The 18,277-nt window shown below is 40.7% G+C and overlaps 1 protein-coding gene and 1 pseudogene across 2 annotated transcripts in view; both read right to left on the reverse strand.

Moving 5' to 3' along the window:
* Nucleotides 1-13,862: 13,862 nt before the first annotated feature.
* On the reverse strand, nucleotides 13,863-14,440 carry LOC110317028 (annotated as a pseudogene). The gene has a single exon (XR_002380295.1). The product of XR_002380295.1 is annotated as a 40S ribosomal protein S7 pseudogene (transcript).
* A 2,767-nt stretch (nucleotides 14,441-17,207) lies between these two features.
* LOC110316830 overlaps nucleotides 17,208-18,277 on the reverse strand; it is a 3,207-nt gene continuing 2,137 nt past the window's right edge. Inside the window, exon 2 of the mRNA XM_021191221.1 lies at nucleotides 17,208-17,538. Coding sequence (XP_021046880.1) covers nucleotides 17,208-17,538 — 331 coding nt within the window. The remainder of the gene's footprint in view (nucleotides 17,539-18,277) is intronic.

The following is an 18,277-nucleotide window of genomic DNA, read 5'->3' on the forward strand; positions in this document are numbered from 1 at the left end:
ACTATATTTTTTAAGTAATTCAAATTGTCAGGATAAATGTGAAGGGTATGTAAAGAATTTCCAAATTTTCCTAGATTACCTGTTTGGCTTTGTTTGTTTGTTTGTTTTAGATTTTTGTCCTGTGCTCCAGGAATCCTGAAAAGGAGCTCCATCTAAAGATTTATTAAAACTTCAGTGACTATGGAGAGTTTCGACTATTGTAGGTCTCAGAGCATAATTACAATTTCTCTATCTTTAGTTCCCAAAGAACCATTCCTTGCTCACATTTGTGTCAGACCTTAGATCTTGATACATGGATAAAAGTCCTTGGGATCCATTTACTTAAAAAAAAAAAAAAAGGCCTTATTCTCTACCAACAGAAGGGCTAAGAATGGCATCAGTTAGCATCTAAGGCCAGTAGTTGAGATTTTCCCATTTTTGTAGAAATTGCTTCTCAGATGTTTCTACCAATGTACTTTTAAAAAATGCCTTGATTTTATAACTTTCTTTCTTCTCTTACCATAAAGCTCCAGCAAACTGCTTCCACATTGGACCGTTGTAACCAGACCCCAGTTATTCAAATTTTGGTTCTAGAATAAACTTTCTCTTATTCCCTTTAAGAGCTTTATTTTTATGTTGATTTCTTATCATTCTCTCTTTCCTTTCTTTCCCCAAATTCTCCAAAAAAGGCTGCTTGCAGACATTATTTCCTATTAGCTCTAATCCCTGTATGTGTTTTAATGTTAACAAAGATATGTCTTTAAAGCTCACAATATAGCATCAAATGTAAGAACTTAACAGTGTTCCATACTTCATATTATAATCTAAGGCATCAAAGTTATAGTGACTGTCCCAAAAGTACTTGACAAGAAAATCTATCATCCTTCCTTCCTTCCTTCTTTCTTTCTTTCTTTCTTTCTTTCTTTCTTTCTTTCTTTCTTTCTTTCTTTCTTTCTTTCTTTCTTTCTTTCTTTCTTTTTTGTTGTTGTTTAAGGGGTTTTATTAGTTTCTTTTTGGCATTTTTTATTAGATATTTTCTTCATTTACATTTCAAATGCTATCACCAAAGCCCCCTTTTCCTGCCCCCCACCCTGCTCCCCAACATCGAAGGAGTTACAGAGACAAAGTTTGGAGCTGAGAACAAAGGAAAGGCCATCTAGAGACTGCCCCACCCGGGGATCCATCCCATATACAACCACCAAACCCAGACAATATTGCATATGCCAGAAAGATTTTGCTGATAGGACCCTGGCATAGCTCTCTCTTGTGAGGCTATGCCAATGCCTGGCAAATACAGAAGTGGATGCTCACAGTCATCTATTGAATGGCCCCTAATGAAGGAGCTAGAGAAAATACCCAAGGAGCTAAAGGGGTCTGCAACCCTATAGGAGAAACAACAATATGAAATAACCAGTACCCCCCAGAGCTGTGTCTCTAGTTGCATATGTAGCAGAAGATGGCCTAGTCAGCCATCAATGGGTGGAGAGACCCTTGGTATTTCGAAGATCTATCATGCTTTCTTATGCACAGGGTTTGGTCCAGGTTAATGTGCTACATTCAGTGGTAAACTTTATTTTTTTAATAATTTATTATGACTGGATCTGGATGGTGTGACTTTAGTAACATTTCTAGCACACACACACACACACACACACACACACACACACACACCTCGGCTGATGTCCATATTGTCTTGGTGTAACTTTCATATTTTTTGTGAATTATTTCTGTATCATTACTACTAAGAAGAAGGATCCATATTTGCATTTCTACTTAAAGAAACAATTTAAACAGCAGCCCCTGGGAACCATCAAGGATCCTACAGTGGAATAAAGGGACATGATTTCAAAACCCATATTTATCTATTACCACACACTAGGTAGGTGATGTTAGACCATACTTAGTTTTCTTAGTCATAAAATAATGGTGATAACCCATATCTTAGTGGTTGTTAGGAATATTAATTAAACAACAGAGGTGAAGAATCCGGTGTGAATGAACCTGAACACTGAGATTTAGTTTCTGTCAAGCTTATGTATTCAGAGTAATGATGTCTGGTACTTCATTAAAGTTATTTAGAGCAGGGGTGGGGTGTAAGAGCCGACACTTAGGTCATCTCTTTCTCACTTTGTAGGAAGAGGTATCCGGTTTCTGTGCAAATACAATGCTTTCTCTTTTATGTGCCACACCACATCAAACTCAGTACCACGCAAAAGATTTCTGCTTATGCAGTCGTAGGAAAGAAAACTTGCATTAGTTGGCTGGAATATTTTGTTTAACAGTACTTTATTCACATTCTGAAACTTAGCTGTGTGTTTGAGGGGGAGGTCCTCTTACTTGATGCTTAATATCTTTATCCAGGAACAGTTTTAAACAGAGTTGTAAGGGTCACAATCAGAACCGTTTATGACCATAAAATCAACAGAGCTTAATCCATTTTAGAATTCCAAATAGGATGTATGGTGAGCAAGTTGATAACAATGACTTGTGCCTTCTCATGAGCCTTTAAGACATACCGGTCTGCAGTGTAATTCCACTTGTTCTATTATCTGCAATTTCAGAGATGCCTGTGGAGGAGGATTTGTGAGGGTGGCTTCATGATTAATCCCCAGCATACTGTGCTGGAAACACCAAATGTTTCCTTATGCTGTGGTCCCTGTTCTACTTCAGGTACGTTAAAGTAGAAGGTAAAACAAGCACTGTGAATTATTGTTAATCTTTATTTATTTATTTATTTAAACTCAGGACCTCTGCTCGCTCCGGCCCTGCTTGCTCTGGCCCAAAGATTTATTTATTATTATATGTAATTCATTGTAGCTGTCTTCAAACATACCAAAAGAGGGCATCAGATCTCATTACAGATGGCTGTGAGCCACCATGTGGTTACTGGGATTTGAACTCGGGACCTTGGGAAAAGCAGTCAGTTCTCTTTACTGCTGAGCCATCTCTCCAACCCATTCCCGATCATTATTAAAACAAAATACCATACATTTATAGCATCAAGTATCATTACTTTGGATTTCCTCTATATCAGGGGGAGTGTTGTGTGTATGTGAGTGTTGGTGTCCATGAAAGACAGAGGCATTGGATCCTCCTGGAGCTGAAGTCACTGTTGACTGTGAGACTACCCATATTTGTGATAGGAACTAAATTCAGGTCCTATGAAGGACAACACACTCTCTTCAGCCCCAAATGGCACTTAATTTTAATTCCCTAGTGTATTAGTCAGGGTTCTCTAGAGTCACAGAACTTATGAAATATCTTTATATATTAAGGAAAATTATTGGAATGACTTACATTCTGCAGTCCAACTGACACATCAATGGGCAGCTGTGAATGGGAAATCCAAGAATCTAGTAGTTGTTCAGTCCCATGATGCTATGTGTTTCAGCTGATCTTCTGTATAAGTTGGGATCCTGAAGAAGTAGGTTCCAACAGATGTGCTGGCAAGTAAGTGCAAGCAGATGATAGAAAAGAAGAAGGAAGTTCTCCTTCTTCCATTGCTTTATGTTGGTCTCCAGCAGAAGGTATGGCCCAGATTAAAGATGTGTCCCACCACACCTGGACCTAATGTGTTCTTTACTTGGTACTTGCTCTGTCCCAGGCTGGCCTTGAACACAGAGATCTACTTGTGTCTGGCTCCTGGGTAAAGGCTTTTACCATCTTGCCTGGACCTAAGCTTTTCATGGCCATTCTTCCCCAAGATCAGGATCAAAAGTGTGAGTCATCCCATGTCAAGATCCAGTTCTAAAGGCTGTGTCTTCCAGCCTCAAGATCTGGATCACAGGTGAGCCCTCCATTTCTGGAGTGTAGTTCATTCCAGATAGAGTCAAGTTGACAACTGGGAATAGCCAACACACCTATTCTTCAGATTTCTCCTATCGGAAGTTAGGACTTCAGGGCTATGCATTGGAGAGAAGCAGTTTTACCCACAGGACTAGTCATGTGCTGTTTCTATAGTTCTCCTTTTCTAGTTCCTTCCTACCTCCCTGAACATTCCATCAGTGTCGAGATAAGCTTATCATTAAGGGTCCCCTCTTACAGCCCAGGATTTGTACTAACATTTGTGTACACTTGCTCCTTGTTAGAGCCGTCAAAGCTCTCCTTAGAAAATTTGGAGTTAGGTGTGTGAGAGAGGCTCTCCAATGACACATTAGCATCAAAGTTGTTGTCAGTCTTCTTTGTATCCATGTGGCCAGAATAGTAGTCTGTTCTCCAGTTATCAAGCAAGAATAAACAGCTGTACAGAATGTGTTAAAAAAGAATGAACATTCTAAATGCTTTGAATCCTTAGTTGTGCTAATTATAGCTGAATATAGTAGCTTATTTTCATAACTCTAGAACTCCTAAGGCTGAGGCAGAAGAATCAGACACTTGAGGCTAGCTTAGACTATATAGAAAATATTGTCTCAATGATGTAGAAGAAAGGCAAAGTTATATAAAATTGATGTTATGAATGATATTCTAATAGATTTGCTTGGGAGACACTAAGTCACACAGTGAAGTGGAATTTAGCTAATGGAGCACTGCCTCCAAAATAACCCAAAGATAAGTATGATGATAACCAGCAGGCTAGAGACATAGTGTTAGAGAGAAGAACAATCTAGGATGCTAGGATGTACAAGTTCACCAGAATTGACCATCCCTAAATTCTCTTAACAAAGACTATTTGCATTTAAACCACTGTGGCAATTTGAGTGAGAATTCTGCCACCAGTCAGAAAAACTGGTAAGACTGAATGAGCTCAAACCCCATGAATCTTAAAACTGATAATGGTAGGAGTGGGGCCACTTTCTGCCTGCCTCTACCTCCTCTGGGAGAACCATGACAATGAGTCACTAGGGAAAACACCTGGAGTCCTTCCTCAGGCAAATAGAGCATCAGTAGCACCTCTAACTGAGCTAATAAGAAGCATCTATCCCTGGATCCCACCCTGCTTCTTTTTTTTTTTATTTTTTATTTATTTTTATTTATTATTATTTTCTTTATTTACATTTCAAATGCTATCCTGAAAGTTCCGTATACCCCCCCCCCCGCCCCTGCTCCCCTACCCACCCACTCCCACTGCTTGGCCCTGGCCTTCCCCTGTGCTAGGTCATATCCCACCCTGCTTCTTAATGTTTATAAAGTCTCTATCCATGTGGAATAAAGTGCTAAAGTTATTTTACCAAGAATTGTCCGAGAGTGTCTGTTTTACTGAGCTGTAAACACTTGGGGAAGAGTTTTCTCTTCTGAAGCATTCTATATACCCTCTGAAGTGTGGTTTCTGGTTACACACTGCATCCATTAGGATTAGTTTAAATTGGCCAAAAAGATGACTCAGCTGGTAAAGGCACTTGACTCCAAGCCTGATTCATGACCTGAGTATGATTTGTGAGACCTACATGGTAGAAGGAGAGAACTGACTCCTGCAGGTTATCTTCTGTCTTCCACAAGTATATATACACACACAGACACAGACACAGACACAGACACAGACACAGACACACAGACACAGACACACAGACACAGACACAGACACACAGACACACACACAGACACACACACAGACACACACACAGACACACACACAGACACAGACACACACACAGACACAGACACACAGACACAGACACAGACACACACACACACACACACACACACACACACACACTCACACACACACACCCTCACACAGNACACACACACACACACACACACACACACACACACTCACACACACACACCCTCACACAGAGGCTCCCCCTCCCCCAGGATGGAAGGAAGGTGAGGGAAATAGTTAGAAATAAAAGGATTATTTCAGATACAAATAGCAAGACCTTTAGTTATAGGGATTTCATATTCAAATCAGTTTCAGCAAGGCATAGTGACAAGCACCTGTAGTCCCATCTACCTGGGAGGGTGCAGCAGAAGGATTCTGGGAAATATCAGAGAAGATTCCATTTCAAAACAAACAGGTAAAATCTCTAAATTCTTAAGTTCAAAAAGTTTAAAATGCAAAGTATTAGAGTTAAGAATGTTGATCCAGAGAAACTCCTGGAATCATTGGCTTTTTCTTTGTGCCTTACTACCTTAAAAAAAAACAACAAAACTATATTACTTGTGTGTGTGTGTGTGTGTGTGTGTGTATGTGTAAATGCCATTGTGTGTATACTGTGGAAATCAAATGACAACCTGCAGGTGTGTCAGTTCTATCATGTGGGTTCTGAGGATCAAACTCAGGCCATCAGGTTTAGCAACAGCTGCTTTTACCTACTATGTCATCTTGCCAACCCTGCTCAACCATCTTTGGTACATGGCTCCTAACTTTTAGGTCACCTTATGTATTTAGATGGATATCAAAGCTGTACCTGTCCTGCCAACTTTTTAGTCATCAAATAGAAGAAAGGGAAGAAATGGTTTCTTTCTTTTTTCTATCCCCATAGTTCTTCACTGCTTTAAAAGTATTCCCTAGGACCTCTCTCTAGTAGTTTTTATGCATATTTCATTATGGCCAAACCTAGCTGCAAGAGAAGCTGGGCGCTGTATCTCTTAACTGAGTGTATAACTTCCATTAGATAGGAATTCTCACAGCTCATTAAATAGAAATGTAAGAATGACTATTTGAAAGAAACTTAGCAGTTACTGCTATAGTTAGTTAGAACCCCAACACTGTGGTAAATTCTATGAAGATGGTAAGTGTGTCATAAACACATAATCACAGGCAGAAGGGAGAGTCCAGGGCAGGTACAGATAAGTCTGATGGCAAGGGTGTGCCTCTTGATTTATGGACATCAAGAAGGCATAGGGATCTGAGTTTGTAGATGGACTGTGTGGTGGGGTGATGAAGCTCTCATTGCTTGTATCTGTAAATTTGATACTGAAGGCACTGAAAGTGACAAGCAATAATCAATAATAGCAAAAAACTTTCTTCTTAAAATGAAGAAATTTAGTTCCTAGAAGTGTATAAAATACCTCTGAGAAACATTTAAAAAGTTTCAACAGGGCTCACATGAAATTTAGCTTCAGGAGTTTGGTCTCACTGGGTGGTTTTTCCCCCTAATTATTTCTAAAAAGGAAACTTGGAGCTTGAAACAGGGTGAGAACCTGATCCATTTGTGAGCATGTTAATGTGGCATGAGTGAGGCAGAGTGTCTGGCTCCGCATACCCATATAAATCATTATGTTTCTCTCAGCTTCATTCAGAAAAAGAATGGATTGAACCTAAACTAATTAGATGTCGTCTAAAACAGTAATATATAATGAATAAGCTTTTAGACTGTTAGAAGTAAGTCAGTTTGCAACTTATGGGTAGAGGCTGGAGCTCAGTGGCAGAACGCATAGTGGGCATTCATGAAGGCAAGGTTTTAATCACACAATGATAGATAAAATTTATATATGGAAGCAACACATTTCTCTATGCCAAGCTTCCCATAGCTATAATTCAGCTATTGAAAGATATTTAGTTAATATTCTTGAAAGTGAGCATGAAAATTTGCTCATTCATTTTCTTTTAGTTAGTGTACTGCTTGCCTGTGCCTTATTTTCAGGTGGATAGCTGTCTCCAAAGTATGGAAGCTGGAAAGATTTCTTCCCAAATGAGGGACATTATTTGCTCGATGGAGGTCTTAACTCTACCAAATTAATCCACCTAACAAAAGAGAGTTTGGTCAAGGCAAAGAAGTCCATTGAAAATGACTATCACATTGGAGTGACTCAAGAAAATAAAACTGGATAAATGAAAAGAAAAACACATAAAGTGAATTGTATTGTTCCTTTCATATCCATCACAGGATGGGTGATTAGGAGAGCAAAGGTGATGGAGATACAACATAGGGATATTATGAAACAAAACAAAACAACAAAACAAAACAAAACCACCACATAGTTGGCAAAGAATGTACAGTTCTGAAAACTTGCCAATGCCTTCTGCCTCCTTGGGCACCAGGCATACATGTGGTGTGCATAATATATACTGGCAAAACCCCATACATATAAAATAATTTAAAAAATTGAAAAAATTGAAAAAAATTTCAAGGAACTGCTAGATACAATAGAGGCTATTGTTTTGGACTGACCTGGGTACTAAATGGCCCAGAATCAAGTGAGATTTTAAGGAAGCTTAAAGTGTACTCTGTTTTCTCTATTACAAAATGTGATCAGAAATTGATGTTAAGCAACCACCTTTCCCACTGTTCTGTATCCTTGTTGTCACCTTGCCAAACCCACTGCTCCACACGCCCCAGAGATCACCCATGCTATTTTGTAGCACTGAGACTGCCCTAGCTCATCAAATACACGTGGAAGCCAATTAAATCTATAGTTCATTGAATTTTTGCATTTTGACAGGATAAAGCAGACAGAATTTTTGCCCTCTTGGGTTTCATGCTACAGTAAGTGACAATGAACAAGATTATCTAATGAGGTATGTATAATGCTTATTCAATGCTGGAGGTAATGAATGATGCAAATTGAACAGGAAGAATAGTGTCTGAATGAAGGAGGAAGATGTGTTGCAGTTTTAGACAGAGTGACCCAAAAGGGCTGAGCACTGGCAGGCTTGTGTATAAGCTTGTCATATGACTTTTCTTCAGGCCTTATAAGTTGTGGGTATTCCATGTGTGTATATTTAAATTACGTAAGTTTTTTTCTCTTCTTAATGTGTCTTTTGTCACTCTTGTGTTCAGATGCTGAGGCTTGTGAGAAGGACCAGTTACTACTCCCTGAAAGGGCAGCCATGAGGCCATATCTGTCTCCGTGATGCACAAACGAAGATGACAAGTAGATGGTTGAATATATGAATGTGGAGCTGAGGAGAGAGCTTGGATTCACTCATTTTAAAAACATTTAGACAGTGTGTAAAGCCACAACAATGGACAAGGTCACAAGGGAGAAATAGACTGTCAGCGCCTCAGTGATGAGGATATGAGGAAATTTTGTGAAAGGAAACAGAGACAGGGTGGTCCAAGAAAGAAAAAAAAAATCAGTATGTGATGTTCTTGGAGGGAAGAAACTTCAAGAAAGAAGTAAGTAACTTAGCAATATCTGGAGCAAGACACACCAGAACTTGCATGCCTGTCACAGAAAAAGGGCAACTAGAGATCCGGATACTAAGTACCCAGCATCACACACCTGGAATGTAGTAAGTCTGCAATTAAACAAAATACCCAGGAAAGGATATAGGTACAGAGACAAGATTTAGAGCTAAGATGAAAGGATGGACTATCCAGAGACTACCCCATCCAGGGATCCATCCCATCATCAGCCACCAAATGCAGATACTAATGCACATGCCAGCAAGATTCTGCTGAAGGGTCCCTGATATAGCAGCTTCTTGTGAGGCTATGCCAGTGCCTGGCAAACACAGAAGCGGATGCTCACAGTCAGCTATTGAATGGAACACAGGGCCCCCAATGGAGGAGCTAGAGAAAGTACCCAAGGAGCTGAAGGGGTCTGCAACCCTGTAGGTGGAAGAACAACAATATGAACTAACCAGTACCCGCTGAGCTCATGTCTCTAGCTGCATATGTAGCAGAAGATGGCCTAATCGGCCATCATTGGGAAGAGAGGCCCCTTCGTCTTGCAAACTTTATATGACCCAGCACAGGGGAATGCCTGGGCCAAGAAGTGGGAGTGGGTGGGTAGGGGAGCAGGAGCAGGGGGAGGGTATGGGGAACTTTCGGGATAGCATTTGAAATGTAAATAAAGAAAATTAAAAAAAAAAGCCTTGTTTGTCTTTAATACAAAGGAAGAAAGCAATTAGTCCACTTATTTGTGATATTAGTTGTATTTATAATTCTAGTTGTTTTACTTGAATTTGCTTTGCTAATGAGGGTCTGAAAGGAAGAGGCAAAATGGAAAAATATTCGTCTTTCTGTTCCTCCCTGTTCCAGAGATAGCCTCGTCTTCTCATATAGTGCCAGTCTCCTCTCATAGACATGGTGGTGAAGGTTGGAGTGAACATATTTGTCCATATTGGTAGCCTGGTTACCAGGGATGCCAGTTCATCTGGCAAAATGGAGACTGTTGCTATGACCCCTTCACTGACATCAACTGCATGGTCTACATGTTCCAGTATGACTCTACCTATGACAAGTTCAATGGTACAGTTAAAGCTGAGAATGGGAAGGTTGTCCTTGCTGGAGTATGTGGTCCAGGGCTTCTTACTCCTTGGAGGTCATGTAGGCTATGAGGTTGTCCACCACCATGTTACTATAGCCATATTCATTGTCATACCAGGGATTGAGCTTTACAAAGTTGTCTTTGAGAGCAATACCAGCACCAGTATCAAACATGGAAGAGTAGGAGTCAGTCACTGGTAAAGTTTCAGGAGACAGCCTGCTCCTCAGTGTAGCCCGGGATACCCTTTAGTGGGCTCTTGAATGCCTGCTTCATTGCCTTCCTGATGTCATGGTACTTACCAGTTTTCTCCAGGAGGCATATCAAATCCATGATGGACATATTCTGGGTAGGGACATGGAAGCTCAGTGAGCTTCCCGTTCAGCTCTGGGGTCTTGCCCACAGCCTTAGCAGCATCGGTGGATGCAGAGATGTATTTCTGTGCTGCCCCACAGCCATCATGTCACAGCTCTGTCTCAACTCAGCCCTCAACACTGAGTATCTCCCTCACAGTTTCCATCCCAGATCCCCACAATAACGAGAGGGGTCTAGGGAGCCCTGCTCTTTTGAATACCACCAATAAAGTTCGCTGCACCTACAAAAAAAAAATTGAAAAGGTGCAACTAAAGAATTTTTAAATATATTTTTAGAAGCCATGGAACACTGATGCAATGAGCAATTGCATCTACTACAGAATGCTTCTGGCTCCTCTTTGGCATTTACATTAATCATTTGTTTCCATGCTCAAGGCATCCTTGAATTCCATCCTTTCTCTCACAAGGTTTCATGTGTTCTTCTAGCCACTCTAAGACATCCTACAAGTTGGCATTTTGAAGGCAGTATGCACAGATTACTAAATAAAGAAAACCTGCACATACTTGGCATCTGGTGGTTTCTTAAAATCCCATTATATTTAATGAAATATGAATGAATTCCAATTTCAGGGACAGAGACAGACTAAATATGCATTGAATGATAAATGAGTAAAATGAGAGCTGAACTTCCCTTGTATTTTCCATTAGGAAAAAAATGTTCTTCAAAAGTGTTTGGGATGTAACTTGAGGATCACCAACATGGTCAACATGAAGAATGGCAAGACATTGATTGTAACTCTGCTTGAGGAGCTCATGCCCACACCTGGATATGTCTCACTTTCATCATTTCTCCCTGGAGGAGGCTGGACTTGTCCTTGGGTAGATCTTTTTATTCCTCTGTTCTTGGGAAGTACATACCAGGGAGGGTGTATGCTGTTTTCTTCATGAATGTCTCTTTTTTTCCTAACCCTCATGTTTAAGTCTATATAAACATTTCTTTAGGGTCAACCAGGTGGCTAAGCAGGTGGAGCACTTGTCACACAAGCCTAATGACCGGAGTTTGATTGCCAGAACCAAAAAAAGTGCTAAGGAAAGTGGTGACTCCACAAAAGTTGTCTTCCAATCTCTACATGCACACCATGGTATGTATCACCTGCTTGGTTTGTATAACAATAAATAAAATTCAAAATAAAACAATACAACTGCCCCAAGTATATATTCAATAAAACCTCCAAATATACTTTAGAAGTGTTGTGCTTAAAGTTCTTCTCTCTCTTTTTTTTTTTATTAGATATTTTCTTCCTTTACATTTCAAATGTTATCCCCTTTTCTGGTTTCCCCTCCAAAAACCTCCTATCCCCTCCCCTTGTTCACCAACCCACCCACTCCTGTCTCCTGGCCCTGGCATAGCCTATACTGGGGCATAGAACTTTCACAGGACCAAGGGTATCTCCTCCCACTGATGACCAACTAGGCCATCCTCCGCTACATATGCAGCTAGAGCCATGAGTCCCACCATGTGTTTTCTTTGATTGATGGTTTAGTCCCAGGGAGCTCTGGGGATACTAGTTGGTTCATATTGTTGTTCCTCCTATGGGGCTGCAAACCCCTTCAGCTCCTTGGGTACTTTCTCTAGCTCCTTCATTGGGGACCTTGTGCTCCATCCAATGAATAGTTGAGCATCCACTTCTGTATTTGTCAGGCATTGGCATAGCCTCACAAGAGATAGCTATATGAGGGTCCTGTCAGCAAAATCTTGCTGGCATCCACAATAGTGTCTAGGTTTGGTGATTGTATATTGGATGGACCCTCAGGTGAGAACTTCAGATCGATTTCCCTTATGAATATCTATGCAAAAATACTCAAAATTCTTGCAAACCGAATCCAAGAACACATCAAAATGACAATCCATCTTGATCAAGTAGGCTTCATCCCAGGGATGTAGGGATAGTTCAATATATGGAAATCCAGATGTCATACAGACCCTAAGAGAACACAAATGCCAGCCCAGGCTACTAAACCCAGCAAACCTCTCCATTACCATAGATGGAGAAACCAAAGTATTCCATGACAAAACCAAATTCACACAATATCTTCCCATGAATCCAGCCTTTCAAAGGATAATAGAGGGATCTATTCTGTTCCTGATGCTCACATCTATGGTTCCTGATTTCGTTCCTAGGATTTCTATCTCCAGAGTTGTCTCCCTTTGTGATTTTTTTTTATTGTTTCTACTACCATTTTTAGCTCCTGGATGGTTTTGTTCAGTTTCTTTACCTGTTTGGATGTGTTTTCCTGATGTTCTTTAAGGAATTTTTTTTTTTTGTGTTTCCTCTTTAATGGCTTCTACCTGTTTGGCTGTGTTCTGCTATATTTCTTAAGGGAGTTATTAACATCCTTCTTAAAATCCTCTAACAGCATCATGAGAAGTGATTTTAGATCCGAATCTTGCTTTTCCGGTGTGTTGGGGTGTCCAGGACTCGCTGTGGTGGGAGTACTGGATTCTCATGATGCCAAGTAGTCTTGGTTTCTGTTGGTAAGATCCTTGCATTTGCCTTTTGCCATCTGGTAATCTTTGGTGTTAGATATTCTTGCTGTCTTTGGCTGGAGCTTGTTCCTCCTGTGAGTCTGTAAGCCTGTGTCAGGACTTCTGGGGAGACCAGCTTTCTCCTGGCGACCAGTGGACAGAGGGCTGCTGAACAGTCCCACCTCCTCAGTTCAAATGGAGGCCTGTAGGACCCTGTCCCAGCTGCTCTGCAGCTTCCGTGGCCTGTGCGCTCCTGAGTAGACCTGGATTAGAGAGTCACAGGAGAGAAAATGGCATCTCACCTGAGTCCTGGTGTCAGACACTACCTCCTGAAATTCTTTTCTGTGTGGAATCCACAAATCCAGGTTAGTCCTAAGTGAGGATCCCCAAAAGACTAGGACTGCCCAGGCTGCTGGTGGTGGCAGTGTGAGCTGTCTTTGTCCTTTATTGCTGACAACATGACCTTATCTTAAGGAAAAAGACATCAAATTCTCAGGAGTAAAGGCCTAGGAGGGCAGAACTCCATTCAGGTCAGAGGGCTTCTAATGTCCCTGTCTTCCTATTGCATGTTGGGAATGTATGTTTATTGAGTACGGTGGCAACGCCAGCAGGTATAGCTACTCCATAGGCTGCGGCAGGGGGGATTGCTTGAGCCTAGAAGATTGAGGCTAGCTGGGGTATGGTAGTGAGATCCCAGCTCAATCACATAAACACGTGACTGTACTCACGTTGCTTGAGGTGTATTTTTATGATAACGGTATAGCTCTAAAATAAAACATTTACTCCATAATTTAGTGCTATACTTCCTTTTTATAGTAAAGTATAGTAAAGCAGACCATTTTGATATTGAGTTGAGGGAGCTCATGAGGCCTCACCCTCCCTGAAGATATATATGTAAAATTCATGATCGTTGGGGAAAGTTGGCATTTTTTTTTTTTTTTTTACTATGAATGACACTTTATTCAGTCATTTTCTTTACAACTGAAACCCTGGGAATTCAAAATTAACATCCTTGTCTGTGAGCTTCTTATACACACCAGAAAAAGTTTCGACCTTGTGTTCCACGTTGTTCTGCTGTGCTTTGTCGAAGTGAACTTTTAGGAGCCGGCTGCCATCCAGTTTCACAGGGATCCTCTTCCCCCCAATTTCACTTGGGAAGACCAAGTCCTCAAGGATGGCGTCGTGCACTGCTGTCAGGGTGCGCCTTCTGGGGTGCTTTTGCTTATTTTCCTTATGGCTTTTCTGGGTTGGCTTGGGCGGAATCCTCCTCTGAGCAATGAAGACTGCATGCTTCCCACTGAACTTTTTCTCCAATTCACGAACTAGCCGGACTTGGATTTTCTGGAAAGATTTAAGCTGAGGAACTGGTACAAAAATTATGATAGCTCTCCGACCACCACCAACTTCAATTTCATTCCTGCAGCTGCACCTTGAGATCGAGCAGCGCCCGAGAGATGCCAGATTCGAACTCTTCCAGCTTCTTGCCATTAGGATTCATAGTCCTGGCGCTCGAGCTGAACATGGCTTTATCCTTACGGAGTGCCTGGCTTAGAAAGAGGGACAGCTTTCACGAGAGCTGCTCTTATCCGGGTGGCGGAAGGCATTTTCTTAGGTAGGGTAGTCATTGGTAAGTTGCCGATGCCCCTGTATAAACCTACTCATGCTCCTTTGAAGAACGCTAATGAAACGTATTACATGATAAAAGACATGAAAGTAGATGGGGACCAGCAGGAATGAGGAAAGGAAGCAGCTGGAGTGGCAGGTGGACAAGAGATGATGACAAGGGGTGGATCTGATCAGACTACATTATATACATTTATAAAAAGGCAGTGCTGCAACCCATCGGGTGTAAGTACAGCTAATATATACTAATAAAAATGAAAAAGTTGGAAGAAACATATTTTCAGGCAGGATGTGAAGAGAAGTGAAAGAGAAGACTCATTGACTGCCACACCTCGCACAGAGGCCCTGGTGTTGGACTACTCATGATTTCCTTCCTGTGCTCTGAGAGAGAGAGAGCTGCTAATTTTAGATTTGTCTTTATGGTCACAGTCAGTGTTTTTGTTTGGATTGAGACAATGATCTCAGGAAAGAATGGAGTTTCTATAAAACTGTTGCTTAGCTTTTTGTTCTTTTGCTTATCTTTCCCTTTCTCTGTTATACAACTCATCAGGAATCTTCTTACTGCTCAGAGTAAAAATGGCTCATTTAAGAGCACATTCCTAACATTTATGAAAGGCAAATCACAAAAACAGACAATAGTCTGTATTTTTTAGCATAAGGGTGAATGGAATGTTTCTTCATAGCAATGATGGGAAATCTACACATGCAAGGTGGAGAGTCACTATCTTGAGCTAGGATGACTATGAAATTAGCAAAAAGGCTAAAAGAGCCCTAACTTGAAACATTAATTGGAATTTAATGGTTAATCTTGGCAGTGAGAAAGATACATAGTAACCCTCCATCCAGTCTCTGGTAGCTCTCTGTAATTTTGTCCTAACTGTGGTATTCACAGAAGTTGTACAATCTAGTCATGAATCTGAGTCTAATTACTTTATATTAGTGTCATTCTTTTACCTCAAAGAGAGCTATGGTTTATTTTTAATCGCCTCTTATATGTTAAGTCAATAGTGTCTGCCAAGTGGGTAACAGTTGCCTTTAGAGCACAACTCTGAAATTGGCATAATTACCTCACACAGAGAGAAGCCGCAGCAGGACTCCATAATCTCTGGGTTTATAAAATCTAATTATGTTCAAAATACAATATTGCATTTTCACTGATCTCAGAAAGAGCCCAAACATGATCAAAGCCAGACTAACCACAGAGTACGTGGAGAACAGTGAGGTGTCCTCTGCATTCAATCTGCCCCTGCCAGCTGTCTGAGGGAGAAGCCCCCCTTGCTCAGTCAGTCCTCATGTCACAGAGAAATGTGCGGATGTGCTGGATAAATTTCTGGACTGGCCCACTTGACGTCAGGTAAAAAATTCTCTGTTTCGTCCTGCGGTTCAGGCTTCTCTAGGCCAAGCTAAGTCCAGAGTGGAAGAGAGGAGCCCAGTCGGCTTCTCCATGCTGCTTTAGAAGCAGATGTAACTAAGAGTTGGAGAAAGGGAGGCCCAAACAAGGTCTCCAGTGTGTTCTCAGAAGGAAGTTTGTTTTCCTCACCTTTACACTTTGGAATTTTACAACTGATTGTGTTTGATAAAGAGGATAAACTGCTAAAGTATATCTTCCAAAACCTCTGCACTATTCCATAGTCATGAGCAATCCCTCTATTTTAAAAAAGGATGATTGAAAATATAAGAAAAGAGGAAGCCGGGAATGTGCTGGGAGTGCAACCCAGGAACCCACGCTGCCTGAGAGCCATCCTGGTTAGAAAAATTCTACTCTAAAGAAAGTGCACACCCAGACCACACATACACACACACACACACACACACACACACACACACACACACACACACTTTAGGAATTGGTTTCACTGCACTATCTGTGACTATTTTTTTTTTTTTTTGATCCTATGTAAGAAAGAAGAATGTATTAGGGCAGGGAATAATTTATTTTCCTTACCAGCTACAGCATTGTACAGAGCATGCTTCCCCATCATGTTTCAGTATCTCTCCCCTTACTGTTTCTTAGTGGCATCTTGAGGTCCACTTCCCTCCTTTCTTTCTCCTATGCCATACCAAATGGGAAGATATTTCCACTGAGAAACAACAACTTACAAGTGTGAGACTCAGTTAATAATATATAGTAAAATAATAAAAGAAGTTAATAATATACTCAAGAGCAAATTGGATTGATGTCACAGTTCATACTTGTTCCCAGAAGGTACAGAAAATACAGCATTCAGGCAAAGACTGGAGGTGATGTGGCTAGCACCATCAATGGGGAAAGAAGTATGACTTTGACCACTCAAAGGACTTTTGCATGCATATTATAGTTCCACTTCTGTGTTTTATGGGATTCCCGAGTATCTTTATCTTCTGTTTATTTGCTTTTTCCTTTTCTGCTGTGTTTGATTTTGTCTTACTAAATTTTATTATGTTATTTCCCAAGGTGCTTGTATGTTTTTAAAGAAGAGACAGAATGGAGGCAGCCCCAGAGAAGAAGGGAAATGAAGATGAATGAGAGGAATACAGGGAGGGAAAATAGTAATCAGAGTATATTTGATTAAAAAAATAAAAGAAAAAAGTCTCCTTCCTACGAACATTCCCCTTTGCTTTCTTCCAATTTTTTTTTTTCTCAAAAGGAGCTCTGGCAAAGTTTTATTAAAGGAAAACATTCTTGTTTACTTCTCACCAGTCTGTTCTGGCATGCTTCTAACAATATCAGAATCACCTGGGTCAATGATAGCCAGTGTACATACTCTGTAGTATTTTCCACACGTTGTACCTAACTCAATATTATTGCCACTGTAGTGATGGACACCAGTTTTAGCCAACATAGCATAGTACTCTCTTTCAGATTTCCTCCAAGCTGGGCAATTGTTGGTGAGAATAATCAACTTCGCTTTGCCTTGTTTGATCATCTTCAGTGTCTGTTTGTACCCCAGCACACACTTTCCACTTTTCATAACAAGCTGGAGCCTAGAGTTGATCGACTCCAGAGCCTTTTTCCATCTTCTTTGCAGCCACCACCTTCCTGCCTTAGGTGCGGACACCCCCAACCGAGATCAGCTGCCAAGATGGCTGGGGAGTGAGATACGCACTTTCTTCCAAATCGACAACCTCTTTTTGTTTAATTTTTGTTATACACACATATATGTATATGTACATACACACAACACAGACACATATATGTATATATACACATATTTATGTATGTTCTTAAATATGTCAATGAAACCTGGTCAATCTATATAATATTTATATACATATGATTTTAGACCACCATTTGATGTTTGATAATCAATCAGTGTTCTCGTCCCTAGTGATTTAGTTTGAGTTAATATTACTATGATGAGACATAATGACCAAAACCAACTTGGGGAGAAAGGGTTTTGCTTGGCTTTCATATCCTGAACCACAGTCCTCCGAAAGAAGCCAAGGCAGGAACTTGGAGGCGGGGTTCATTCAGAGGCCCTGGAGGGATGCAGTTTACTGACTTGCTCCTACTGTCTACTTATCATCCTTTCTTATAGAACCCAGGACCAATAGCCCAAGGGTGTCCCCACAATGGACTGGACACTCTCCCATCAATCACTAATTAATAAATTGTTCTAAAGGCTAGGCCACAGCCAGATTTTATGGAGATAATTGTGGTTACCTCTTCTATTTTTTCCTGTTATTCATTCTTTTTAAAAAATTTATTATTATTTTCTTTATTTACATTTTAAATGCTATCCCCAAAGTTCCCTAT

This window comes from Mus pahari, chromosome 2, assembly GCF_900095145.1.
Source record: "Mus pahari chromosome 2, PAHARI_EIJ_v1.1, whole genome shotgun sequence".
Lineage (NCBI taxonomy): Eukaryota > Metazoa > Chordata > Mammalia > Rodentia > Muridae > Mus > Mus pahari.